Here is a 27790-nt window from a genome sequence, read left to right as displayed (position 1 = left end):
TAAACATACAGCAAAAATATCAACAAAACCCATGCCATGTGGTAAGAAAACTGTTGTTGAAAGTCTGCGAGTGCCACAGAAGAAAAGGGGTGAAAGGAGAGAAAATGAATGTTGTATAAAAACCCCTCGTATCGGTGCACTGCGGAAAAGAAACGGTAACATCTTCATAAACTGATGATTTCACAAATATTCATTATGGATTTCTTTTTGCATTCTAGCATGTCACATGTTAGTGTTGAGATTCTCTATATGTAAATAGGTACAGTTTAGCTTTTACATCTGATATTACAATATCTAGTCTATTGACTGTCTTTAAGTGGCAGAATTGTGCTTTAACTCCCATTTTCCTTTGTTATCAGTAAGAATCACTGACTAAATAAAAAATACAAGCTGTCAGTCTATCTAATGCGGTAGTTTACTGGCAGGAAGCTGCAGACACAAAGCTTTGGACAGAGATGTGAAGTCAGGGAATGAGGCTTTGCAGTAGAAGTCCAAAGAAGAAGCATCTTTAAAGGAAAACTCCCCCCAGGTTTGTTTTTCCTTCCTGTGGGGAAACTGGACTGATAGCATCTAAAAAATATATCAAACAAGTTAGTGATCAGATCCTCAGAGTCGCCAATCAAATGGTCGTGATTTGGTTGAAGTTAACTCATGATTTTCCCCTTAAGTGTACATATTTTCCACACATTGGAGCGACATGAATTGAGAAAAAAGTGTCCAAATATGAACCTCTTTGACCCGACGGAGCCGTAGCCGGTACCGGTACCGGTACCGGTACCACTGACCTGTGTGTTAAAACGCTGCCTTTAAAGCTCCATTGTGTGCACGTCGTCTCCTGTAGTTGATATCAGGAGTATTTTAGAGCCAGATTCCCTTTCAAGAGGTAGAAAACCCATTTGGCACACTTTGGGTATCCAAGTGTGCCAAATGGAGAGTCCTCCTGGTCCTATCCTGACTAAAACCTTTATAGAATCTATGTGTTTTGTGTTATTTATCTCTGATTTGGCTCAGTTGTAGTCGAGGAGTTGCTGAATGAATTCAGTGGCGTCTCTGTGCACGGCATCACTGCTATAATGGTGCTATCCACTGTCTAATCTAAACATTTTAGGCTAGGATAACAATAGTTCATCCCAGTTTACTCAGGCATAGTAACAGTCACAATGTTCCTGACACTGGGGATGAATTCTCTGAGGTCTTACCTATCCATAGAGACCAGGATCATGCAGATAGACCTGCTAGTTGTGGAGCTACTCTTCATTTATTTTGGGTCTGTCTGTCCAGGAGAACCTTCCAGCACCCTATAGCTCCAATTGCTCCAATTAAGTGCCAGAGTATTTGTACGACACAACAGCTGCCCTTATATGGTGTTTAAGGGGCGTTACCAAAGCTGATGTTAAAGAATCGGCCACTTGGCTCCAATTAACGAACAAGTGGGATTCATCATTCAGCTCACCTGGATAAGAGCACATTTGGATGATTGAGAACATTTGGTGCATCTGCAGTTGACTTTAACAACATTAAGATAAAATATATATAAACTCTGGACGCCAGAAATAACTCCTCACATTTTGCGACTCTACTTAACGGGTTGTACAAAGAGAAGCAGGTCTCATATTAACCGATGTAACAATGCATTCATGTTTTAAAATGTCCATTTGCAACATCATGTTTTAGGTGGTTATGGAGCATACTTAAGAAAATAACAAAAGGCAGCGTTTCGGACAGAAGCTTATCAGTGTGGTCCAGCACATTTGTCTTTTAAAATAGATTTAAAAAATAAAGTGTAGAGGTGGATGTTAACATTTGAAGGGGACCAGAGGAGGAGTTTTCCTTTAAATAACAAATCAACTCAGTGAAATTTGTTCCAGGTTGCTTTCAAACAGGAATCACCAGCACAAAGTCTTCGTCGAAGTCACAGTTTCCACAAACTCGCTGTACAGTTTTTGCTTCATTTACCACGTGATAATACTTTGACATACTCCAATAAAGTGCATGCATGATCGACGGTGTTCAGAAAACATGTTCCATCAGTACTGTGATCTCAGACTGAATGTCATCGTAAGGCCGATTCAGATCAAATACTCAGTCGGTAAAATTCAGTGGCGCAGACGTCGCGTCGCGTCGCGACTGCTGGCTCTGGTTTTTAATTCATCTTTTAAAATAACAATCAAAGATAATAAAAAAAGTGCTGCTTGGTCATCATGTCGTCTGGCGTCATGTCCCACGACGAGGCGCATGATTGGAAAGACGTTTTCTACAGAACGAGTGCAATATACAATGACGGATGGGGACGTTTGACCCTGTAAGTCCAGTGGAGCCGTCAGCCTTTTTAGAAAGAAAAAATCATATCTACAAATCCTCTCGCCTGCCAAGCGCCTCTTAATCCACAATAAAAACATCAAAACATGGAAACAAAGGTGTCCCTGTGCAAAGTCGAACATGACAGAACCAAAGTCCTTTCACCCGCGTCAGATTCCTAAAACATGATTGTAGTAAAAGGTTTGTACAAAACGCAATACATTTATAGTTAGTAAAAAGATCTATCAGCTCTTTGCTAGTTTTTATTCATAAGAAATTGCATATACCCAAAAATTTTTTCATATAGATTGCATCCCATATCTAAACAAACGATTTAATATTATCATACCAATATTGCTGACACGTTGTCCTATTAGCTAGTTCAAGTTTGATGATTAAAATAAATTCAGAATGGCAGATTGTCTCCTACGTTTTCTGTAGCCGTTGGTCTTTTTTTCCACTTCGTTCTCCGCGCGAACAAAGAAAAGCGACAGAACAGGACAGTTTGAAACGAAACAACTCCGAAGGGGGATGATGGGATTTGCACCAGTAAGTTTCCGTGTCATGATGTTTGAAAATCTTCTCGCTTATAGCGTTGGTTCTTCTCGTCATTTTAGCTTAAAGATTTACAGTAATATTAGTTTCAAACATTAGAAACATGAATGAATTACATCCATTAAACGACCTCCAGCTTTAACAGCTCGTGAGAAAAGCCTTTCGAAAGTGATTGCTCTTCAGGTTCCCCGTCGCCGCTCTGCTCCCCGTTAAACCCGTGACGCCCAGTTTTTTTATGTGACGCGTTTTAAAATAAGAAATGATTCAAGCTTACAATAAATAAATACATACATATACACTAGAATGTGCATACATTAGCAGCTATAAACAGTACATCACATTATATTAGGTCATATGAAAATGTACAAAACGTGAATGTTCGTTTAAAACGTTTTTCAAAGCAAGGCAACGACAATCAAAATAATAAAAAAGAGATACCCATGGAGTTGAGAGCATAACAGCAGAAGAATTAAAAGAACTATGGTAGATTACAGCAGCAAAAAACAACCCATTCCTCTCTTTTTGACTTTTTTTGTTGTTGTTGTTTTTGCTTTGCATTTGTTATTTGGGCCTCGGGGGGGTCAGGGCTACACCTGGATACCCTGAACGGCCTGTTTGATGTTCTCCAGCAGTGCCTTGTTCTCCGGGCTCTGGTACTGGTCCTGGTGAGTGTACATGTCTGTCAATGTACTCACATAAGTGTCAAAGTTCTGTTCATTCATTGGCTCCTGTTAGGGGAAAGAAACCCACGAAGAAACAACCAATCAGAGGGATTAGAGGTTGTGCTTTTAGACAGTATATTTTCTGTAAAAGCATCGAGGGGAAAGGTTTAGGAAGACAAGCAGTAAGGGCAGTAAGGGAGGAAGGGAACACCGTCAGGGAAGCATGGCTCGCCTACACAAACTCACTGAAATACTCCGTCTTCATTACATTTAAATATTAGGATTAATATCTGTAACTTCAGCCTGTGAAGGGCTACGCAATCCAAACCATGCAAAAATCAGGAGAGGGATGGTTAGCTGGTGGATAGATGGAAGGTTAATGTTTAGCATATGGAGACAAAATCAGGATGTTAAAAACTAATGGGAGGTTAATGTGCAGATGAAAGAGACACAACTGGTTTGACTTAACTTAACCGACTGGGAGTTCTGGTCATTTAAGAGATTCTAAAATAGTCTTATTGGTTGAGTTGAACCTCAGCGGGCAAAGCAAACGAGCATTAATGTTTTAAAAAAAGATTTAAACTAGTTCATGATTTCTGTTAGTTTTACATGTGGCGTCCCGCAAGGCTCAAATTTAGGCCCAGTTCTTTTTAGCCTGTATGTGCTTTCTCGGCTCAGTATCCCGAGAAATTATGTATGTAGTAAACGTTTCCGCATCTCACGATTTACGTCCAATGCCAATGTTCATAAATCTGTATTAATATTCTTGTATGTTGCCAGTTACTTTGGACCGAATTGCACAGCGGTTTAACTCAACCAATCACATTATTTCCATATTCCAGAGCAGCTCTGCCTGATCCATGTTTGTGGATCTAAAACTATTATTAGCATAGCTGTTACTTGATCTATAACTTCCAGCCCAGTCGCCTGGAAAAAAATGTTGATATTGTACGTTTCTGCAAAACACAGATGAATTTGAATGTGGACGTTTTTGCATTCGGTCAGAGCGAGTGACGTAGTAATACAGCGAGAGACCGTTTTTAAAAGTAATGTGGTATAATATAGATTATACAGGACACACCAGGAGTCCGCTGTTAGTGTCCCGTGTGTTGACAGTTGACTGTTACACTTTTAACCCAACTTTGTTTTTAGTATACCATTGTTATTTGCGCACTGTTGTTTTTTTCGGCAACGTAGTTTTTTATTCACCGTTGTTTTGCGCAACGTTGTTTTGTTTTTACATACTGTTGTTTTTTCTGCAATATTGTTTTTTACGCAACATTGTTTTACGCAACATTGTTTTACGCAACGTTGTTTTACGCAACATTGTTTTACGCAACATTGTTTTACGCAACATTGTTTTACGCAACGTTGTTTTACGCAACATTGTTTTACGCAACATTGTTTTACGCAACATTGTTTTACGCAACGTTGTTACATGCAACACTTTTTATGTAACATTATGTAAGAAAGTCCACTAAGGGCCGTTGTTATTTAGTTACGGTTGTTACGTTAATATTTTAACACAAACCATGAGGTTTTTTCTGACCTTAACCAAGCAGTTTTCTTGCCTAAACCTAACTGATTGTTTCACAACGTTAAGCATGTGGCATTTAGCGGTTCTGCAAGCGTGATACGAGGCTGATATGAAACTTGTTTTTGGTTCAGAAACATCGACATATAACGTATCCCGGTGTTTGCAGGAAAGTAAAATACCAAAATTGTTTCTGCCGACTGGGTTGTTAACTTCATTTGTCCTGTCGATTGTTAAACAGATTCTTTGTGTCTCATTTTTAAATCAGTTAAATTAATTCAGTTAATGTTAATTGTGCCTGTTTCCAATTAATTATGATTTCAGCATTAAGAAATAACAAAGCAGAGGTCTATTCCTGACACTATGAAATGGGACAAATTATTTTTAAGACCGTTTTAGCTTCTCAAATAGGATTGATGTTTTTTTTGGCAAACCACATCAGAGGTTTTTTATCTGAATTGTCCACTGGTAGAATAGTTACTGTTACTAAAACCACTGAGTTACACTCTTGTATATTTCAGTATAAATGGATAGTTATGATGTGCAGACGCCACAGTGGGCTACAGGAGCTATAGGAAGGGAGGAGGGGGTGGGGGGGGGGAATGACAGTGCAGAAGAGAAGGATAATTGGATAAAGGATAAATGGATCTCTTACTCTGGGAGGCATCTGTAAACAGCAGTTATGCTTTACTGGGGCCTCTTTCTGTGGCGGCGGTCTCTATAGGAGAGGGTGTACAGAGAAGTCTATTAGCCCTTCATAAGGCTTCGTAAAGCTACACCGAGAAAAAGACACACAGCGTCCGCCTTAGCAAGTCATTTCCCCTCCGGCTCCGTTCACACTGCAGCACAAAGTTTCCCCAATTCTGATTCTTTAAAACCAAAATATTCTTTGAGCGCTCAAGTCAAAATGTCTGTGTTACTATCACAAGTAAATGTATCATCATCGACTTGAAATAACAAGTAAAACTGTAAAGCAACTATATTTAAAAAAAAAAAAAAAGGATTTGGAGCTCGTTTCAAGAGGGACAAAGATCAAATTCCTTGTTAAGACGGACATTTTACTTGCAGTGTGATAAGAAGCAATCCCTGTACAAGACTAGAAGGGTCCAGTTATCAAGCGACTCGGGTTCGTACTGCTCAAAGAGAGATATTATCCAATTAGCCCCAGTCTTCTTTCTACACTGAGACAACATGACGTCACTTCACTGAAACTGAAAAAGAGACGGAGCCGTTTCTTTATGTGAAACTCTGTGAGGCGTTGTAAAGCACAGAAGAAGCACAGCATGGACTGCTGGGTAAACAAAAAAAGAAGAAAGTGGCGAACAGAAAGAAGCAGATGAGGAAAAAACCTGAGTGTCACATCAGTTCAAATCTGTTACTGTCCCACGAAGAGATTTCAATATTTAACATGAAGCAGGAAAAACACATTTAGCACATTAAATATGAAACAGACAGAAGATCCAAACTCCCTCAGATAAACTGACAAAATGAAATGAAAATAAAGTAAAATTTATTTCAAGTTTCTAATTCTGCAAAAGGCCTGAAGGTGCAGTCGACTGATTTCTTACCATGTGTGGAAGCTGGATGTTGGCTAAGCTGTTGATGAGCGACTGGCTGAGGTTGGCCAGCTCGTGCAGCAGTGAGTCGTTCTGCTGCTCGATCACCTTGTTCTCCTCCTCGATGGACTTCAGGTTGGTCTCCATGGTGGTGATCTGCCACAACAGGAAATCTATTATCACCAGCTGTGAAACATCTGTACAGGAAGTGTTGAGTTTCAACCCTCAGAGATGCACACCTATGTATGGTGAAAATAGATACCCGAAGTCGGAAAAAATGTGACAGCGTCATATCCAACCCGGTCACACGGGAAAGCGTATAAATACCGTGTCATGAGTACGCATTTTAGTGCGCAATTTGTACGCCGCTTTACGCGCGTCATTTGTATGTCACGCAAATGTCTGCAGTTAGGTTCAGGCAAGAAAACCTCTTAGTTAGGGTAAGGGAAAACTTCAGGCTGGTAATATACAACTGTTTTAAATAAAGGCCAAGTTGTCTCTAAAGTTGAGGTAAATAAAGGTAAATAAAGGCCTGGATGCTATTTAAATTGTTTTTGTTAATTCTCTCATTTTGCCAGATCTTGTGTGTAAAACGCTGCATCATCTGTGAAAGGTTGGAAGTTAAAAGTTAAAAGTCTCCCTGTCTGTCTTTGTCCTGTGGTGAATTCGCTTCACAAATGTTCCTCATATGAATTCATTTCTATATTTGATATAAACCCTTAGAACTGGCAATAATTACCCAGATAACAAAAATACTTTGTAATACATACATGCATACATACATACATGTATTTATGCTGCAGTAAAAACACACGGTCAGACGGCGTCTTACTTGTGTCCTCAGTTTTAGCATGTCGGACTCCACTTGATTGTTGGACTCGTTCAGATCTTTGATTTCTTCATCCAGCTGTTTGATTTCTTCATCATTCTCGATGCCTGACACAGAAAAAGAACATTTAATTAGATTTGAATACTTTTATCTTTCTCTGTTTTGGGTTAGGGTTAGGGGTTTGTTTCTGACCTTTGCTTGCTCTTTGCTTGATTGTCAGCATCTCCACGCCGCTCATCCTGGCCTTCTTCATGGCCGAGGTGGCCCGGGGACAACCGGAGAGACTGGAATGAAACACACGCACGTTGAAGAAAGCTTGACTGCAATGGACTATCAATCTGCTGCAAGTTAGAAATTCACTGTTGATTTTAATTTGAATAATAAGGCAGGAAATGTCAGAGCAAAATGATCATCAGGCTAAGCATTGTAAGGTTAACTTTCAATCAAAACAGTAATAATAACAAAAACGTTGAAACAGAATGACACAGAGCCACGCCCACCTCCGATGGGTCAGGAAGCTCCCGCTGACGTGTCCCGAGCCGTCGCAGCCTGGGGTCGGGCAGCTCATGCCGTCCGTCTTGCCAGATTTCCAGACAAACTGCGAGCCGTTGACGTAGCTGTCCTTCTGCCTCTTCGCCGCCAGGGGGCAGCCTGACGCGCTGCGGTGGGAGGCGTACTTCCCCGTCACATGACCCTGTCCATCGCAGCCCGGCACCGGACACCTGAGAGGAAGAGCAAACACAGACGCGTTGAGCAGCTTGAGATAGGGAATCCATCGCAGTCTACATTTAGTTATCTAACCAGCACGGAGAGTTTCCCGGTCGGTGCGTTCAAGGACAAGATTTATCGGCTCTTCTCAAAGCAAGAAATTCATGTTAACCTTTTCACAAAAATACTAATCAATGTACTATTTGCATACTAATCTCTATAAACAGATATCCTCTTGAGATTAAGATTTTGGCATCGGAAGCGTTCTGGTTCCGTTTGTAGCCCGAGTAGTATCGGCCAATCATGTTCTAGCAGGCTTTGGTTGAATTCAGGTAAACAGTCCGTGTGGAGAGCAAAGAGACAAACGAATTGGCTGAAATGCAATCTGGGAACCCATAGGCTTTCACCTGATGGCGATTTAGCTTTTTAAATCAATTTATCTGCATTCATATGCAGATATCTGTTTGTAGAGATGAGCCAAAACGTCTTCCGGACGCGGAAGTTGCTAATTGGACTGTAAAAATGACCGGCACAAAGTAGAGAAGGTTTTGGCCCGGATATCCGTTATCCTGATATCTGCTGGCTACACCGAATACTCCCAAATATTGGCAGTTGGCCTAAGAGGCTAAATCATCATCAGACTGCAGCCCAGTATCACGGCAAAGCATGTAATAGACCCGCCTGTCCATCGGAAGAAGGCGCGTCAGGGTCACATTTTGTGCCTTCGAGATGTGAATATTACACGCCTGCAGGGAGGTGCAGTGTTTTGTAGTGACGTTTGTCACATGTTGTGTAGTGACAGAAGTCTAACTTCAGAGTTACATAGTATATAAACGGAGAAAGACCACTTATGGTGGACGGGTCCAACAAACACAGGACTTTCAACCGTGTTCGAGACTAGTGTTTTGTTTTGGAAGTTTCCACGAAGTTTCCACGTGTTCTGTAGTGACGGTTGTGACGTGTTTTCCGCTCTGACGTTATGTTGCTTCTGTACGTGTTTTTTTTAGTTAGTTTACATTCTTATTGACGTTTTCCTTTAACTTAACTAAGTGTTTTTCTTGTCTAAATAAAATGAGTGGCTTTGTTGCCCCCCTGCTGGTGCTGCATGTTAATACAGGCGTGTAATATTCACGTCTCTGACACTGACACGCTGTCCTCTGGTGGACACGTGGGACTATTAGACGCTTTGGCGGGATACCTGGTTGCAGACTGAGATTGTTTACGTACTTATTGTCATTACATACAATTTCTGCAGGACATATCCAAAAAGAAGATACAGAAAAATGATACACTACGTATGTCGACAAAATATCAGTCAAACTGCAGCTTTGTAATACCAAGGAGAAATTAAAATGTTTCCTCAAAGAGAGCTGTGAATGTATCACCAAGCAACGATGACATGATGTTGACTAATCAAATAAAGTTGTTGGTTCTGATGTTTTAACTATCTGCAGCAAGTTAGAAGTCTCAAGCTGATTTTAAAGGAAATTAATTGAAACCAACGGCTGTCTGGAAGGAAGGGAATTCATCTAAAAACTGACTTTTGGAAAATATTTCACCAAAACTTGTTGAGCTAAAACATGAAAAACACACTTGTGTAGTTTTAAAAAGAAGTATGTGTTCAGGACTGATTTGATGGAGGGAGGATTCACCTCCTCACCTTCAACCCCCTCCTCCTCCTCAACTTCCAGACCCTCCGCTCTGCCTCCTGCATCCCAAAACGCCCTCCGCGGTGACATTTGTGCTGATTAGAATGAGCCGAGCGCCGGCGAGGCCGCTCCCCAGCCGAGCTCAGGTTAAGCTTAATTATGATTCCACTGTTAACGATGATGGCGGATGTGAACAGCAGCAGCAGCTGGCTGCAGACTGACACCAGCTGAACTTATTATTCACAAGGTCGTATTGGCTTAACATTACGGCTCTGCTTTAAGGAAAATGTCAGACGCTCACTAGTGCTAACCTTTCGTGGACTCGGCCTGCTGAGAGCTGGGAGGTGAAGTGGAGGACTGACCACCGCTCCTCGCTAAAAGATTCTTTCCTAAAGTTAGAAAGGTCAGCGCACACAGGCAGCATTTTAAGAGAGGGTAGATGGATGAATCTGTCCACAGCGTGACAGATAGAGAGCCGTCACTGTAATGAGGCTGCTATCATTTCTATTTCTAAAGTTAGAAAGACGACATCAGTACACACAAAGATCGGCAGGTTTCATCAGGAAGAATCTTTCATACGTTTTTAATTTAAATAACTTTTCAAACTCTTAATCATATCAGTCATTCTTCAAGCAACGAGTTTTGGAAATGTATTAAAAAAACTGAAATATCACATTGACACAAATATTCAGAGGTTTTGTTGTGAGACCTGAACTTCAGCCCAGGTGTCTCCCATTTCTCCTGATCATCAGTGAGATGTTGCTGTAGCTGGATTGGAGTCAACCTGTGGTACATCTAGCTGATTGGACTTGATTAGGAAAGGCACACACACACCTGTCTATATATAAGGACTCAGGAGACATGAGGTGGAAGGAGCTGCCTGCAGAGCTCAGAGACACAAAGAAGACAATTCTGCTGCATTGAAGGTTTCCTAACACACAGTGACCTCCATTATTCTACTAAATGTTAGAAGTTTGGAACAACCAGAGCTGATCAAACTGAGCAATCAGGGGTGAAGGGCAAAGAGAGGTGAACAAGAACCTGACCATCATGCTGACTGAGCTCCAGAGATCTTGTGTGGAGAAACTTCCAGAAAGACAAGAAGGAAGTCTCTCCTCAGTCAAACACACAGTAAAGCTGATTGAGAAAACTCTCAGACTGAGATTCTCTGGTCTGATGAATCCAAGATTCAACAGATGTAGATTGAATGCAATTAAATGCATCTGCTCTCTCACTTTAAAACCTTTAAAAACAATATATAACAAGAATAGATAAGTGCCATGACTGGAGGAAACCAGGCACTGTTCATCTCCTGCACGATACCATCACAACGGTGAAGCGTGGTGGTGGCAGGGTCATAATGTGAGGTGGTTTTTGTTTTTGTTTTTCCGGTAGCAGCAACTGGGGGCGGGGGGTAGTGGTCAGCACTGAGGGAAAGCCGAGCAAACAAGAGCAAAGTCATGATGTGAGACCGGGTTCACCTTCCAACAGGACAACAGCACCACACTCGCCAACCTTGAGACCTCAAAAATAGGGAGGATTTGGAAACCAAAGCGAGGGGTCGAGGGGTAAAGATCTGAGATTCAGAGACTTTGTTTTCTGCATTCTGGTGACTTTTTAAAAAAATTAAAATAACAAAAAATAAGTACCCTCACTGCAACAGAATTTCATTGTTAAATAGTTTTTTCTAAGGAAAGAAAACAGAATAATTCACCCCGCTGGCGTGAACTTGAGTGAATCTCGGGCACAAACTATTACTCATCAGTTTTCATTCATGTCCTTGAGAGACAGGCAGAGGCAGAAAATCCCCAAATCCAAGTGTGCAGAACGTGTCGAGTCATACCCAAGAAGACTTTAACCGCTGCCAAAGTACTGAGTTAAGCATCTGAATCCTGACGTCAATGTGATATTTAAGATTTTTTCTTTTTAATAAACTTGCAAAAAAAATCTAAAATCCTGTGTTTGCTTTGTTTTTACGGAGTATTGAGTTCAGCTTGATGAGGGAAACAATGTGAAGGTGAAGGAATCTGTGTTTGTCAGCTGGTGGAGACCAGAACGGAGCAAAAAGGAGAGTTAATATTGGACTTGGATTCATCAGATTGACAGAAACATTCCTACTAATAATTCTAATGCAGCTCAGTGTCTGCTGGAAGTCTAAATAGGAAACTGTTTACCAAAAATAAAACTGATAATACTGTTTTTAATCATGCTGTTCTTACTGCGAAACTTACGAAAAGTAAATGTAATTTGAATATATATCCCACGAAATCAATTTGTATGTAAACCACATAATTGTGAACAAGTATAAATAGCGGTGAACGCCGCGTAGGGAGGCGGGGACATTCGCCAAGGAGACTGGTGTTTGTGTCTCGTGTGAAACCAGAAGTCAACGTTAATGAATTTGTCACGTATTTCATATATTCCATATTTGAGTTACGGCACTTCCAGTGTTATTTTAATCCAAACCACGATCAAACCACTTTTCCTGAACCTAAATAGTTTTTTTCACAGAACTTTCGGACTTAATTTACGTTGCTTCCGGTTTGGCGTAACTTAACCACGATCTTTTCCTAACTCAAAACTAAGAAAGTTTGTTGCCTAATCCTAAAATCAATCTTTTCCTAATCCGAACCAGGTGGTTTTGTTGCTTAATCCTGACTAAACCGTTTCCTGTGAAAACTGAAGTTTATTTTGAAAAGACTGGAGCGGAAATTGATGCTGGACATTCGTAGGAAAACGCACGAAAAATGTGGAATAACGTTTCGTAAGATATCATACATTGTATGAGAATACGTTGTTTTAACTAATGTCCTCAAAATACAAAACTTTGTTATTAAATGAGCTCATTAATATGTTAACATTAATAGTGTTATCTTCTTTCTGTTCCTCTCGAGACCTTCGCCAAACACCGTTTGGGTTTAATCTGGATTGATTTTGATCTTGGACTGAGCTACTTCAGGTTCTGGCTGTGAAACAGAACATAATGGTTGGATGTGATGAAGATAGATGGCCGTCTTCCATGAAATAGATCATTTAGTAAATTGAGGGAATGAAATAAGCATATCGATGCAAAAATGACTAATTCAAGGGTAAAATTTCTCATAATTCTCCTCCTGAAACGTTACATGAGAAGCTATAAAGAACCCTTACTTGATTGGCTCCTGGTCGTCCTTGTCCTCTTTGCTGTGGAGGATTTTGATGCCGCTCTTCTTGGCTCGTGGACAACCGGACAGACTGCGGGACAGGGGACATAATTGGACAGTGAAGTGCTGTATTTACACGGCTGTAGACAAGTTGTGGTCGGAGGCGTGGTTACTGTACCTCCTGTGGGAGGCGTAGTTTCCAGTGATGTGTCCAGATCCATCGCAGCCGGGGGTCGGACACCTGACCAACAAACACACAAAGGGTTTAACGAGGTCTTGAACCACGGACTTGACCCCCATTTGGACTCCATCTGAACCTCCAAACCGCTCAGACCTGGGCTGCGGTCGAATGGTCGAAAACATGCCTTTTCCTAACCACTTCTCCTTGAGCTCGATGGAAAATTAGGTCAAGGAAAGATGTGAAGGAGAATTCATAAGAACTAAGGAAAGGACAGCCCGGTGCTCAGAGAATCCGTCTGCTCTTCCACTCAGCTATAGCGGATGTTATTGACCGGTCCATCTCACCAAATGGTGTATGAATGACAATAATGTGCAAGGCAAAAGCGTGCCATAACCACACCTTTGTTGCTTTTGGGCATCCGCGTACATATGCCCCGCTCAGAGCTGTCAGCTGTGACGTAGAATAAAAAGAGAGAGAGAGACTGCTGATGACGGGTCCAACAAACACAGGACCTTCAACCAGGAGACTGGTGTTCGTGTCCCAAACTGTTGTTGAGTTATTTTAAGGACTCTCTGCGTGTCATGGTAATGCGTTTAAGGCTTTTCACGTGTCATTTAACTTCTACAACGTCACCGTGATGTTTAGGCAACAAAAACACTGTGGTTGGGCTAAAATAAGTACATAAACTAAGTGAAATATGAACGTAAACAACGTCACTAACGTCACTTCAAAATGTCGTGCTATTTATGTGTCTTCCCATGAGATCGGGTTGTATTGACGTGGGTCTGCAGCAAGGAATTGTGGGATGTGTCATCTCCGTTCCTTCGGTAAAGGATGCTCCAGTGTATCCTACGCTAAAGGTGATAAGAAAGGAAGCACCTTTCCTTAACATTTAGAGGATTCAAACACCTCTCATCACGGCTGCTACTGAGATACTGAGAGGGTTATTTCACTCCGTTGGGATCCTTCCTGAGAGGAAAAACAGACTATTCGACCCAGGAGGTAACCTCCAGGTCTGAGAAGTGAAGCTGATGATGAAGAGTCTTAAACCTGCATCCTGTTTACCAGCCAGCAGGGGGCGACTCCTCTGGTTGTATAAAAGTCTCTGAGATAATGAGCCTACTTCTCTCTTGATTTATGACCTCAGTAAACATTGTAAACATGATTTCATGGTCTCAATCTCTAGTTTCAAGTCTTCTTCAATACAGCCTGATTTTCATTTAGTAAATGATGGTCCCATTTAGAGTCAGATAGACCATAAAGCAGGGGATGCTTTAGGGCGGGGCTACCTGCTGATTGACAGGTCACTACCACGGCGTTGTCCGGTCTGGGAGTTGTCCGTGTATTCGTCTTTCACAGTGTGATTTCACTTCAGCACAGTTAACTGTAACATTGTGGTCGCCTAAAAACGTCTTATTCAGTGTTCGGTTGTACTTAGCTCCTCCCTCTTGTGTCACTTCTGGTTGCAAAAAACCAAGATGGCGACGGCCAAAATGTTGAACTCGAGGCTTCAAAACCTCAGTCCATGATGACTACGTCCTCTTCATATATACAGTCCATGATGACTACGTCCTCTTCATATATACAGTCTATGATTGGACCACAGCTCTGGTGTTGTTGAGCGGTCTTGACCTCGCAGACTCACCTGAGGTCTTGTGCGTTGGTCGTCATCATCCCGCGGATGTTCTTGTCGGCCAGCTGGCAGCTTGACAACCTGCAGGAGGAAAGAGACGTAAACTTTATAACTTGATTCTGAATCCTGTTTTCACAATTTAATAAAGGTTGTTAAACCTTTTTAACAAAAATGCATAGACCTGACTTGTGCAATGATTTCCCTCGAGTCAGAATAGTTTCTGTTTTTCAGCTTTAAATGAATCTTCTTTTACCTCTGGCTACTGAATTATGTTTCTAAATCTATGTTTCTATGTCCGCCGTGTGATTGAGGTTCGAGGTGTGATCAGGTCTTACGTGATGAGCTCCTTCTTGCTCTCCTTGCAGGCCGGGTACTTGTGGTGTTTAGGGCTCGGCATGGTGACCTCGGCCGGGTAGCGCTGCTCGTCCAGCAGCTCCTGGAAGGGATCCATCTCGTCGCTCTGGTGTAGGGACGAGAAATAAGCAGACTACGACGCGTCACTATGAGCTCGGACAAACAATACTCATCTTATCAAATGTTTTTCTGATCTAATCTCACTTTCTTGAACACCGGTAGATTTTTCATTTGAAAGACTTAATGACGGATATTGTCCATTTTGAATTTTAGGTTGTTGTTTTTTTGCCATTTCTAGGTTAACAAACTCCTCCTAGAGATTTAACCCGATCCACTTCAGATTTGGTCAGTACTATCTCACGATCTCTGTGATGAAAAGCTTGAGTTTTTATGGAAGGACGTTGCCGTGGCGTGGCGGCAATAAACACGGTGTACATCAACCAATCTGCTCCAAATCTATCATCAGCGTGATAAGACTCTCGGCCCGAGGACGTCCACATGTCAATTTTGTCTCATAGTTTTTGTCTTAAGTCAGAACTTAACAAGAAAAGTCGTAATATTGAGAATAAAGTCATAACTTTATGGGAAAAAAAGAAAATAACATGTAAAATTGCTACTTTATAATATTCTGACTTTATTCTCTAAATCTCAGATTTATTTTTTTTCCTCAATGTGGCCCTAATACTCCGTCGTACCATAGACCTACAACAATGATCAATAAAAATGTAACAAAAAACAGTTATTCATTTCCATGTTTAAACCTCCACAGGAAGCCGCTGGAGAGGAGCTGAAGAGACGCAGGTTGCTGACCTCTGTTATAGTAGGAGAGCCTGATGATTTCATAACTATACTGTTTGGCTGGATTTGAGAGTTTTGTTTTCTTTATGTAATGTATTATTTGATTATTTGGACACATGGTGATGTTTCAGTGAAACATTCCCAGTTAACCAGTTCAACGTCCCGTTCACCGGTTGGACCCGGTGAACGGGATCCTCGGTGGCTGTGAGTGAACGCTGCAGTCTGCTCTGCAGTCCACACATCACACCTCCTCAGTCGGGAGCAGAAATCGTTCAGGACCGTCTGGAGAGAAATCCCATCAGCCCGGCGAGCTGCAGGCTCGCGGCCTCCTCTGCAATGTCGTGCTTCATTAACGAACGCAATTACTCTCCTGATTAAAACCTTTCACTCCGGCGCTCTAAATCCAACGAGGCAAATGTAGCAATTTGCTGCATGGATTGCTCCGTGTGATATCAGATCTGCGAGGATTTAAAGCGTGCAGATGATCTATCGTGTTTTACTTGTGTATTAGTGGTGTAATTCAGCATTTTAATGCAGCGTGCTCCGGCTCCTGAAGCGTTCAGTCAGAGCTGCTGCAGTGCTGCTTCTCACCACATGAGAGCACACTGAGTCCATCCCATCAACCATGGTTAGTCACCACACTGAGTCCATCCCATCAACACACTGAGTCCATCCCATCAACCAGGGTTAGTCACCACACTGAGTCCATCTCATCAGCCAGGGTTAGTCAGCACACTGTTAACAGTCACATTTCAAACTTTAGAGGTTTATTTCTGCTCACAAACTCCAGAATAAATGCTATTTATTGCATTTATTTTGGCTTAAAAATGCTCTTAAGCTCCAGAGGTCTCTTAAATGTTAACTGTTTGGGTCCTAAATATTTTGGAGTGATCATTTTTTTAAACTTAACCTCACTGTAGAAAATGACCTGTGGTGACCTCTAGGATAATCACCGCCTCATGAAACGTTACAGCCACAAACTAGAGACCTAGAGCATTCAGAGGATGGATGGATCAGACTAGAGACCTAGAGCATTCAGAGGATGGATGGATCAAACTAGAGACCTAGAGCATTCAGAGGATGGATGGATCAGACTAGAGACCTAGAGCATTCAGAGGATGGATGGATCAAACTAGAGACCTAGAGCATTCAGAGGATGGATGGATCAGACTAGAGACCTAGAGCATTCAGAGGATGGATGGATCAGATTAGAGACCTAGAGCATTCAGAGGATGGATGGGTCTCAGAGGGTTAGGTTTCCACTTTGCTTTAAGTAATGACAAATGAAGTCACTTGAACATGCGTCTTCTCTTTCAGCAAAACAACTGTCTTAATTGTTGTTTTTTTAGAGCATTCTTAAGTGTAATTCTCAGAGGTTAGATGAATGCTGATCTGATCTAGGATTAGCTTCATGCTGCCTGATTGTCAATTAGAACATTTAAACTCATCTCTACGCCGGCTGTGACACGTTCTTCTTTTTTTATTAAAGTTTTTAAAACTCAACATCTTGTCTCTTACAGCGTCTACTTGTGTCTCTGGTTTCTATCATTATTTGGCTGCAGTGCTGAGCGATCTCTCTTTAGTGGCTCCAGGGTGAAGAGTAACAACAGTAACTGAGCTGTGATGTACAACGTTGGCAAAGCTCCGTGGTTCTGTGCCGTTTCCATGCCTTTTGGTTACTGAAGTCGTACGTACACACACATACTGGACCTTTCCAAACTCTTCTCTTCTTATGTATGTAAAGTGATGCAAAACCGATGCGTAGCAGCAACCGCGAGTACGCCCTCGCACAAAATAACTCCACAACTTCTCCGGGGTGCTTTTTTTCTGCTCTGCATCAGAGGACAAGCATCCCCTTTTTAAATGGCTTATAAAGCATAATCATCTCTTAATCTATTTAATATAAACTCTGGGTTCCTTAAATCTCTCAATTTCATGCTTCAAATTATCCTCACTTGGCATGATTAGAGGACAGGCTTCCTAAATATTAAATTAGGGTTGTTAAAGCCTTTAATCAGAACTGTAAGGGCAGCGTGTGGAGCACGAGCAGCATTTACAGCTTCAATTTAGAGCTTCAATTTGGTCTGAAAATGATTCCATTTTTACATTTGTTCATGTCACTTATTCACGTTAACGTTCGTATTTAAATGAAAAGTTAAAGGTTTAGAGTTAAGTGATTTTATTCTCTCTGCTGCCACATCTCTGAACTTTTGAACAGTTTAAACTGAACCAATAATCCATTTTATGTCCTTTAGATATAAACTAGAGCTGTCAATCGATTGAAAAACATTTTTTATCTGTTCTAAATGAACCTTAAAGGGAGATTAGTCTAGTATTTAATCCTCTTATCAACATGGGAGTGGACAAATATGCTGCTTTATGTAAATGTATGTATATATTTATTATTGTTAATCAATTAACAACACAGAACAATGACAGATATTGATCCAGAAACCCTCACAGGTACTGCATTTAGCATAAAACAATATGCTCACATCATAACATGGCAAACTGCAGCCCAACAGGCAACAACAGCTGTCAGTGTGTCAGTGTGCTGACTTGACTATGACTTGCCCCAAACTGCATGTGATGATCATAAAGTGGGCATGTCTGTAAAGGGGAGACTCGTGGGTACCCATAGAACCCATTTACATTCACTGATCTGGAGGTCAGAGGTCAAGGGACCCCTTTGAAAATGGACATGACAGTTTTTCCTCACCAACATTTAGCTTAAGTTTGGAGCGTTATTTAACTTCCTTCATGACCAGCTAGTCTGACCTGGTTGGTACCGATGGATTCATCAGGTTTTATAATTTACTATGATACCAGGATCTTCACTCTAGCTCTAAAACTGAGCCCGCTATAACCTAAAAATCCCCAAATGCTTTAATGAGTTAAAGAAATTAGTGGCGTTACCGTGTTAACTTTGACAGCCCTAATATAAACTCACTGATGGTAGTATAATGATGTCATGTCTGTGTCCTGGACCTTCCTATAAGTAGTATAATGATGCTGTATAATGATGTGGTCTCTGTGACGTTGACCTTCCTATAAGTAGTATAATGATGTCATCTCTGTGACGTGGAGCTTCCTATAAGTAGTATAATGATGTGGTCTCTATGTCGTGGAGCTTCCCGTTACCTCCTTGTGGTCGTGCTCGTCCCCCAGACGTTTGATCTTGGTGTAGTCGACGGGCAGGTCCCAGCAGTCGGCCTCGCTCAGCTGGTAGCAGCGGCTGGAGAGCAGAGCCTGCCGCTGGGGCGACATCGGCTGCAGGGGGGTCAACACCGTCCCGCTGCCCTCCGGACCGCCGGGCTGACCGGACACGTCCACCGCGCCGCCGTCGTCCAGGTCGTCGACCGGGCTCTGATGGAGACAGGAAAGATCTGATGGTCACCGGTGTGGCGGGAAACACATAACGGTGGTTGAGCAACGAGTAGATAAACTGCTCACAGTTCTTCTTCATGAAGTCACAAGACACAGATTAAATCTAAATATGAACATGAGTCAAACCTTTACCATCTTATATTTAATAGAGAATATCCTCAACGTTCTGTCTGCTGTTTCTTTCCTGCCATGATGTGTGAGTGTGACGTGTATGAAAGCAGCTGTGTGTGTGCACGCCGCCTCAGACTACCTGTGTCAGCAGGTCCTGGGGTTTCCCTCCCAGAGCGTGCGGGAGCTCCCTGCACCTCGTCGACAGGTTGAGGATGGCCGTGGCCGCCATGTGGGCCGCCTCCATGTCGTGGGTGTAGTCGAAGCTGCTCTTACTGCAGGTGCTGCTGGCGCTGCTTCCTCCTCCTCCTCCTCCTCCTCCACTACCTCCTCCTCCTCCGCCTCCTCCTCCACAGCTCAGGCTGCTGCTGCTGCTGGGAGCGTAGCTGCTGGTCGTACTGCTGGCCGGGCTCGACGTCTTACAATAGCGCTTTGCTGTGAAGGGAGGGGGGATACACACACGTAGGGTTGATCTGTTAGATTGGAGCTGGCGGTCGGCCAAACTGAGCAGCAGATGGATCAGAAATTACAACAAGAGGTTCTGTTGCTTTTAAAAATATGCCCAGAAAAGCAACTGATGAAGAGAGAGAGAGAGAGAGAGCGGTGATATTCTCTATTAACACCCAAACCAACAATATCTACTAACATTGTGTGTATTAGGGATGCAAAACTGAACCGAAAGAACCCAAACTGTGATGTACAAACCGAACCGAAGCGCTGCTATTAACCTGTTAAGCCCTGTAGGCTGCTGGAAGGTTCTCCTAGACAGACGTACCCAAAATAAATCTGTAATAGCTCCACAACTAGCAGGTCTAACTGCATGATGTTGGTCTCTATGGATAGGTAAGACCTCAGAGAATCCATCCCCAGTGTCAGGAATATTGTGACTGTTACTCTGCCAGAGTAAACTGGAATGAACCAAAGGTCAAATTTACATACACTGCTACGCTACAAATTACAGCAGGCTACCCCGGTGTTTCCCACAGGAGAGACTGTGGTGACCTTGAAACCTCTAGGGAAGAACATGTTGTACATTTTAAAGTTAAAAGGACTGTATGTAAGTTTTTACAAGTATAAACATTTTTTTATTGCAAATGTGTGAACAGGTTGATGTGACATCATGCACGCTCACAGGTGCCTTTATTTCCAGTTCCGCTTCATGGTTAACAGTGTGCTACCATAGTAGCTAAACACTAAACGCTTAACGACCAGCCCCCATCACAACTCAGACTCCAACAAAAACTCTACGCTGACTGTCATTGACTTAACAGCCACAGTTGTCACTGTTAACAAGCAATTTCTGATTCTGACACAGAGTCCTTTTGAATGCATCTGGTGCACTTTGAGAGCAAAATTAAGAGGCTAGATCTGTGAAGAACTTGATGGGTTACCGACAGGAGCACTATGGAGCCGCAAACCGCCTAACCCTAACCCTAACTAAATAAACGCACCAAATGTGGATTAATCTGCCGCTGAAAATAGTTTCCTCCTCTTCAACCTCTTCAACCTCTTTTACCCAACCGGTTCCCGGTTCGGCTGATCTGTGTGTTAAAACACTGCCTTTAAAAACTTCATCAAATGTTGTGGTGGTCTTTTTTCTGAATATTCTCTAAAAGACGAGGCCTTAACGCGACTAAAACAATGTCTGTTTGATAATGATTTCAATATTTTAGTTACAAGACGGAAGTTTTTTTTGAAAAAAAAACCGTATGCATGTAACGAGCTGAAATGGACACGTGTTGACATTCGTAAGAAAACAAACGTTAACTTTTTCGTAAGATATCATACGAACCATCGTATGAGCATACGTTGTCTCTGGATTCATACAGGACATAATGTCTCTAATCCAGTGTGAGCGGAAAGGAGGAGCTCGTCGAGCTGGTTAAGAAGTAAAAGCCAATAAGTTCAGTTTTGCTTTCGGAAAGTCCGGAGCAATGTCAACAGTGGCAGTCAAAGGATTTGGTGGTGGACGTGTTTCTGAAATAGTTTGAAAGACGTCTAATTTATTTAAAGTGACTCCCATAACTTCTTTTATTTTAAATTATAGATTACTTAGAAGTTTAGTATTAATACCATAATGAGGTTTATTGGAATAAAGCACACATTTTCCAGAAGTTACTTAATCACTTGTGTTTTCATCACAGAGGGAGTGAATTGAACCTCTTCTACCTGATTATTTGGAGTCAAAATTATACAATTTAGTAGTTTTTTTTATTGATGTTCTACTGTGCACAATGGTAGAATGTGATGATGCACAATGTTAGAAAGTGATGATGCACAATGGTAGAATGTGATGATGCACAGGGTGAATGTGATGATGCACAGGGTAGATGTCATGGTTAAAGGCTCCATTGTGTGCTCATAGCCTCCTGTAGTGGATATCAGGAGTATTTTAGAGCCAGATTCCCTTTCAAGAGGTAGAAAACCCATTTGGCACACTTTGGGTATCCAAGTGTGCCAAATGGAGAGTCCTCCTGGTCCTATCCTGACTAAAACCTTTGTAGAATCTATGTGCTTTGTGTTATTTATCTCTGATTTGGCTCAGTTGTAGTCGAGGAGTTGCTGAATGAATTCAGTGGCGTCTCTGTGCACAGCATCACTGCTATAATGGTGCTATCCACTGTCTCATCTAGAACACAGTTTAGGAGAGGATAACAATGGTTCATCCCAGTTTACTCTGGCATAGTAACAGTCACAATGTTCCTGACACTGGGGATGAATTCTCTGAGGTCTTACCTATCCATAGAGACCAGGATCATGCAGATAGTCCTGCTAGTTGTGGAGCTATTCTTCATTTATTTTGGGTACGTCTGTCTAGGAGAACCTTCCAACACCCTACAGGGCTTCAGAGGTTAAGTAACATTTACTAAAAACTGCAGCGACCAGCTGTTTGAGGAAACTATTTATTGAAACTATAACTGAAGATTCACGTCTTCAGGAGGAGTGAACGGGCTTCGAGCCACAGAGAAGCTACTGAGAGACACAATGTTGGTTTTGGCCTTTTCATGGGATTTGTTGACAACAAGAGAATGATAGATTCTAACACCAGAGACACACAGAGAGAGTCAGAGGGAAAATAAAGCAGACGGAGGTGAAAAGAGAGGCAGCTGAAGGGACAAAGAGAAGCGATTGTATGCCGGAGCGATGTGGTGAATCGAGGCTCGGCAGGCTGGAGCTGATGGAGGGAAGGATGTTGGAGAGGCGGGAGGGAGTCGTGACGGAGGGGAGCGCAGACACCTCGTCTAAAAAACCTCCCTCTTGCCTGCGTCTCACTAATGGCTCCCAGCCAAAGAAACAGGGCTCGCCTCCATTATCTCTCTCCCGTTTCACAATCCCTCCATCTGCACCTCCTTCCTCCCTCCATCCCTCCATCCCTCCATCCATCCGCTGCTGCTGCTCAGAGGAGGAGGCTGGCTCTTGGCTTGGCATTTCCATAACTCTGCTCTGCTTTCACTCCAGCCATGTGGAGAGGCGGAAAACACCGGCGTTTTCAGCGCTCTAACAAAGAGAACACACGGAGTACTGAGCATGTGTGAGTGTCTGTGTGTCGAGCTTTTGTCGTCAAGTACAAAATGTTCTCCCTAGAACAGGAAAAAGAAGAGAAATCCTCCATAGTGGGATCATTTTGCTGGTTTTATTCCCTTCAAAAAACACCTGTTTATTTGTTTCACACAAAAAACCACACCCTAAGGACAAATATTCAAAACATTTCACATATAAAAATATAGAGTGTAAAGTGTCGGAGTAAAGTTCAAACAAAATGAAAAATGATATCTGCTGTGCAGCTGTGGGTCGAGGTCGGTTATTTTGAGGAAGAAGAAGGACGAAGATGAAAAAAGGAAGACAAATGAGAAGTACATTAGTCCTTTAAGGCGTTAGCATGTTCATTCTGCCTCGATCTCAAACTCACAACCTCATGACACCAACAACATGTCTGATGTCACTATCTGAGAGCTCACTGCCTGGAGGAAACCACCACTTCACCCTCTGACTGAGACTCTGAGACGATCAGGGCTGCATGTAAAGGCAGATTTCAAACTAGTGTCACAAATTCAGTTTTTGAGACACAATTCTTAGATTTAGCGTACTTCATCTAGACAACACAGAGATGTCAGTATTTTAATAAAGATTGATTGCTCCATAAGTGACAAACTGATGTTTAATAATGTTTGATTTCCATTGACTGCAATGGTCCACATGAGGACAGAATTCCAAATACAGTTGTTGAGATAAAACTCTGACATGTACCCCCCTACATCGACCATGACCTCAAAATGTAATCATTTATTTTCATGAACGTTGGAGCTTTATTTAGATTTGTACAGTTACTGTTTACACTAAAACGTTTTGATGCACTGTCGGCTCAATTTATGATAATTCATAAATCTGTGTGGATGGTTTGTGGAGGACAATCTGAAGATGAAGAAAGTTGTGGAAAAACTGTGTGAGGAGATGAGAGGTTTAATAATAAAAACAGAGTGATGGACGTTATAATTCCTGTCAGGTTGAAGCATCTGAACATTTTGGTGGAAGTTGTAAAGTTGAAGGAACGTACGGCTGATTTGTTATGAATTTTCATAGTTTTAAACTTTAAGCGTTTGCTGCAGTGACACCATCAGGACTATTGACCGATGTGCAAAGTTTGCTTTATTTTCATGCACGGGAAGGCAGATTTCCTGAAGAAGAAGAAGACGAAGAAGAAGAATATTGACAAAGATCTCAAAATCACTATATTTACAGTTTCTAAGAGTGATTTCTTCTTTTTCAAAACCAAATGTTTTAGTCAGCAGAGCATTTCTACGTCTCTTTTTATACGCAGACAACGACACAGAGGAATCAATTAAATGGACATTTTCATTTCATAGAATAACTCTGAAGGAAGATGGAGATTATCAGCCTGTCTGGTAATTATGGAACTGAGAGTCATTAACAAAATAATATCTAAAACAATGAGGTAAATCTGCATCCTTATATCTCACCTTAAAGACAAATATACGGGTTTGAAGGTGTCAAATAATTTTAATAAAAGGTGTGCACCTTGTATAATAGCATTCGAAAAATGTTGTTAATCTACTAAACTGTTTCTGTAGCAACAATATTTAGTTCAGACAAGTTGGAAAAGTACTTGTTAAATATTAAATATGGGTAAATTAGACTATAATATAAAGTTAACAGACATGTATTGTGTAAAAAAGCTCTTATATTTCTCAGAATAGAAGAGATTTGGTGACTTTATTGGAGACAAAACAAACCAGATTTCTCCAAGAGAGTTTATCATCTATCAGAAAACCTCAGAAACATGTTGATGAAACATTAAAGGTCCCATATTGTAAAAAAGTGTGATTTTCATGTCTTTTATATTATAAAGTGCTTTATAAATACTATATATAATATATAATGTCAAACGCTCAATATATGTAGAAATACACACAGCCTGTATTCAGAAATGTGCATTTGAAACAAGCCGTTGTGATGTCACAAATATACAATATTTAGACCATTACACGGTTTGAAACGTAAACATTCTAAACGTGTCCCAGTTTATTTCCTGTTGCAGTGGATGTGAATAACATCAGCTGACAGGAAGTAAACATGGACCCAAACTGTTGCCTAGCAACGCAATTCCATTGAAATGACAGTGGACGAGGAAAATAAAGGATTATTTTAGCATTACAGCATCTAAACATAAAATACAAGTATGAACCTGAAAATGAGCTGATATGGGACCTTTAATTATGAATGTAGAGTTAAGCAAGTGTAGATATAATCTATTCTATTTGGCATCTCTTGTTTAAAATATATATATTTTTCAGTGCACCATTCGTGTGCCTGAATAAGGCTGAAAGCAGTTTCAGAATGCATGTTTGCTTCCCAGGCTGAGTTAATGTGCACCATTTGGCATCCTTCATTTACAGAGACATGCAAAAATGTAATCTTCTATTTGCCAAAGCCTTCTTATCTTATGGAATATTTAATGAGAGGCAAGGCTGGACTGTCTTTACAACTTTACTGCACTATTGGGCTTCCCCATCTCATTAAGGTTCACATGATCTGTAGCTGCAAAAGTGGGGAGTTCACTGCACCATTCAGCATCCCATTTAAGAAAAAATGGTAAATGTAATCTACAGCTAGGTCAAAAAGCCAAACACAAAATCAAGATGAACAAGATGATGAGGCTTTGTGTTTACGGTATATGTTTAGGTTTCAACGCACCATTCAGCATCCCTCATTAATTTGCGCACTATCATATTTTTTTATTTTCCTGCAAATAACATGAAATTAGACGTTTAATAACAACTTATTTGTTTGAGTCGTTGTGAAGATCACGATTTAGTTCCCTAATGAGAGCCGTCAGATCTCTATCTGAGGTGAAGAGGTCGGCCAGTTTTAATTTATAAGAACAATTAGTAATAAAAACACCGTTGATTCAAATGTTTTTAACGTTTGCCCGAGCTGGAGAATCTGTCATATCAATAAACACAAAACGGGATAAAGAGTGAATGTGACGGATTCTTCAGATAAATAACGACGTTGTTTTTCTTCTTCTAACTTATTTAAATTCCAGAGTTGTTCTGCGGCTGCAGCGTCCGTCTGTCTGTCGTCCGTCTGTCTGTCGTCCGTCTGTCTGTCGTCCGTCTGTCTGTCGTCTGTCGTCTGTCGTCGCCTCCCATGGAGACACATTTCTCTCCACCAGGAAGAGAATGAATAAATGTTTTGTCTTACCGTCGTATCCCTTCGGGGACGTGTCTCGGCCGTGGTGGGATTTGGTGGTCGGGCCTCTCTTCCCGTAGCCGCCGTGCTGGCCGCCGTCGTAGCCGCCGTAGTCGTAGCTGGTCTTGGAGTATTTCTCCAGCTCCTTGGCGAGGTTGGACCGCGGCGTGCTGGTTGGGACATTGTTTTTGTAGCCGTACTGAGGGATCTCCAGCTGCTTGACGAAACACATCGGCCTGGAAGGGAAACCAGAGGGGATGTCACTGCGCCATTCGGCATCCCTAATTAATAACAAAAGGTTCACCTGCATGATAAAACACACTAACTTAGGAGACAACCCAGAAAAGGAAAAAGACTGAGTTAATGCACTGGTGAATTCACTGCACCATTCGGCATCCTCTGATTTAAGCGTACATTTAAATATAATCAACATGTTTCCCCGAAGCCAAGATGACAATCAACAAGACGAAGTAGACGCCGTGTTTATAGTGTATGCCGGACATGTGAATGCACCATTCAGCATCCCTAATTAATAACTACAGGTTCACCTGCATGATAAAACACACTAGCTTAGGAGACAATCAACGAGAAAAGCTAACTTTTTTTCCTATACTTGTTATCTACTAGCTATTTGGCATCCCTGCTTTAAAAAAATCTATTTTTCAGTGCACCATTTGGAACTCACAGTGTACCTGAGTGGGCTATACATATGGCTGAAAGCGGTTTCAGAATGCATATTGGCTTCCCAGACAACCCAGAAAAGGAAAAAGACTGAGTTAATGCGCTGGTGAATTCACTGCACCATTTGGCATCCTCTGATTTAAGCGTACATGTAAATATAATCAACATGTTTCCCCGAAGCTAAGATGACAATAAACACATGTGTATGCTGGAAATGTGACTGCACCATTCGGCATCCTCTCATTTAAGCAATAAGTGTAGATATAATCTATTCTATTTGGCATCTCTTGTTTAAAAAAAATATATTTTTTCAGTGCACCATTTGTGTACCTGAATATGGCTGAAAGCAGTTTCAGAATGCATGTTTGCTTCCCAGACAACCCGGAAAAGGAAAAAGGCTGAGTTAATGTGCACCATTTGGCATCCTTCATTTACAGAGACACACACAAATTGAATCTTCTATTTTCCAAAGCCTTCTTATCTTATGGAATATTTAATGAGAGGCAAGGCTGGACTGTCTTTACAACTTTACTGCACTATTGGGCTTCCCCATCTCATTAAGGTTCACATGATCTGTAGCTGCAAGAGTGGGGAGTTCACTGCACCATTCAGCATCCCATTTAAGAAAAAATGGCAAATGTAATCTACAGCTAGGTCAAATAGCCAAACTCAAAATGAAGATGAACAAGATGATGAGGCTTTGTGTTTACAGTATATGTTTAGGTTTCAACGCACCATTCAGCATCCCTCATTAATACATGATAATTAGAGGTTGTCCTACATCAATAAACACATAATAATTATTAAAACCTGTTGTCTTAACGTTGGGCTGAGTCAGACTGGGTGTTACCTGAGGACGCGGTCTGACGTCTGATTGGTCTTACTGCCGCTGTCAGTCGGGAGAATCTTCTCGTGGACCTTCGCTATCTTCTCTGCAGCAGCGATGGGACAGCCGGACAGACTGGGGGGAGGGGGGGGGGACAGCACACGGCCTGGTTACACA

General features: G+C 41.6%; 1 protein-coding gene across 8 annotated transcripts in view; it reads right to left on the bottom strand.

Moving 5' to 3' along the window:
• Nucleotides 1-598: 598 nt before the first annotated feature.
• Nucleotides 599-27790, bottom strand: part of myt1la (myelin transcription factor 1-like, a) — a 76989-nt gene continuing 49797 nt past the window's right edge. For 3 of the 8 annotated variants that reach the window (XM_074616673.1, XM_074616671.1, XM_074616672.1), the window contains exons 11-24: nucleotides 27638-27748; nucleotides 26119-26342; nucleotides 19538-19830; nucleotides 19042-19266; nucleotides 15084-15235; nucleotides 14761-14829; nucleotides 13113-13175; nucleotides 12942-13025; nucleotides 7929-8156; nucleotides 7627-7718; nucleotides 7438-7541; nucleotides 6618-6761; nucleotides 5705-5767; nucleotides 599-3581 (exon numbers count right to left, since the gene is read on the bottom strand). In XM_074616673.1, the coding sequence (XP_074472774.1) occupies nucleotides 3441-3581; nucleotides 5705-5767; nucleotides 6618-6761; nucleotides 7438-7541; nucleotides 7627-7718; nucleotides 7929-8156; nucleotides 12942-13025; nucleotides 13113-13175; nucleotides 14761-14829; nucleotides 15084-15235; nucleotides 19042-19266; nucleotides 19538-19830; nucleotides 26119-26342; nucleotides 27638-27748 (1993 nt within the window). In that variant the 3' untranslated portion in view covers nucleotides 599-3440. The remainder of the gene's footprint in view (nucleotides 3582-5704; nucleotides 5768-6617; nucleotides 6762-7437; nucleotides 7542-7626; nucleotides 7719-7928; nucleotides 8157-12941; nucleotides 13026-13112; nucleotides 13176-14760; nucleotides 14830-15083; nucleotides 15236-19041; nucleotides 19267-19537; nucleotides 19831-26118; nucleotides 26343-27637; nucleotides 27749-27790) is intronic. The other 5 variants (XM_074616676.1, XM_074616677.1, XM_074616675.1 and 2 more) reach the window with 5 other exon arrangements.

The sequence above is a fragment of the Sebastes fasciatus genome, chromosome 18, assembly GCF_043250625.1.
Source record: "Sebastes fasciatus isolate fSebFas1 chromosome 18, fSebFas1.pri, whole genome shotgun sequence".
NCBI lineage: Eukaryota > Metazoa > Chordata > Actinopteri > Perciformes > Sebastidae > Sebastes > Sebastes fasciatus.
The sequence above is the reverse complement of the archived record's forward strand: the minus strand, read 5'-3'. Positions and strand labels throughout refer to the sequence as shown.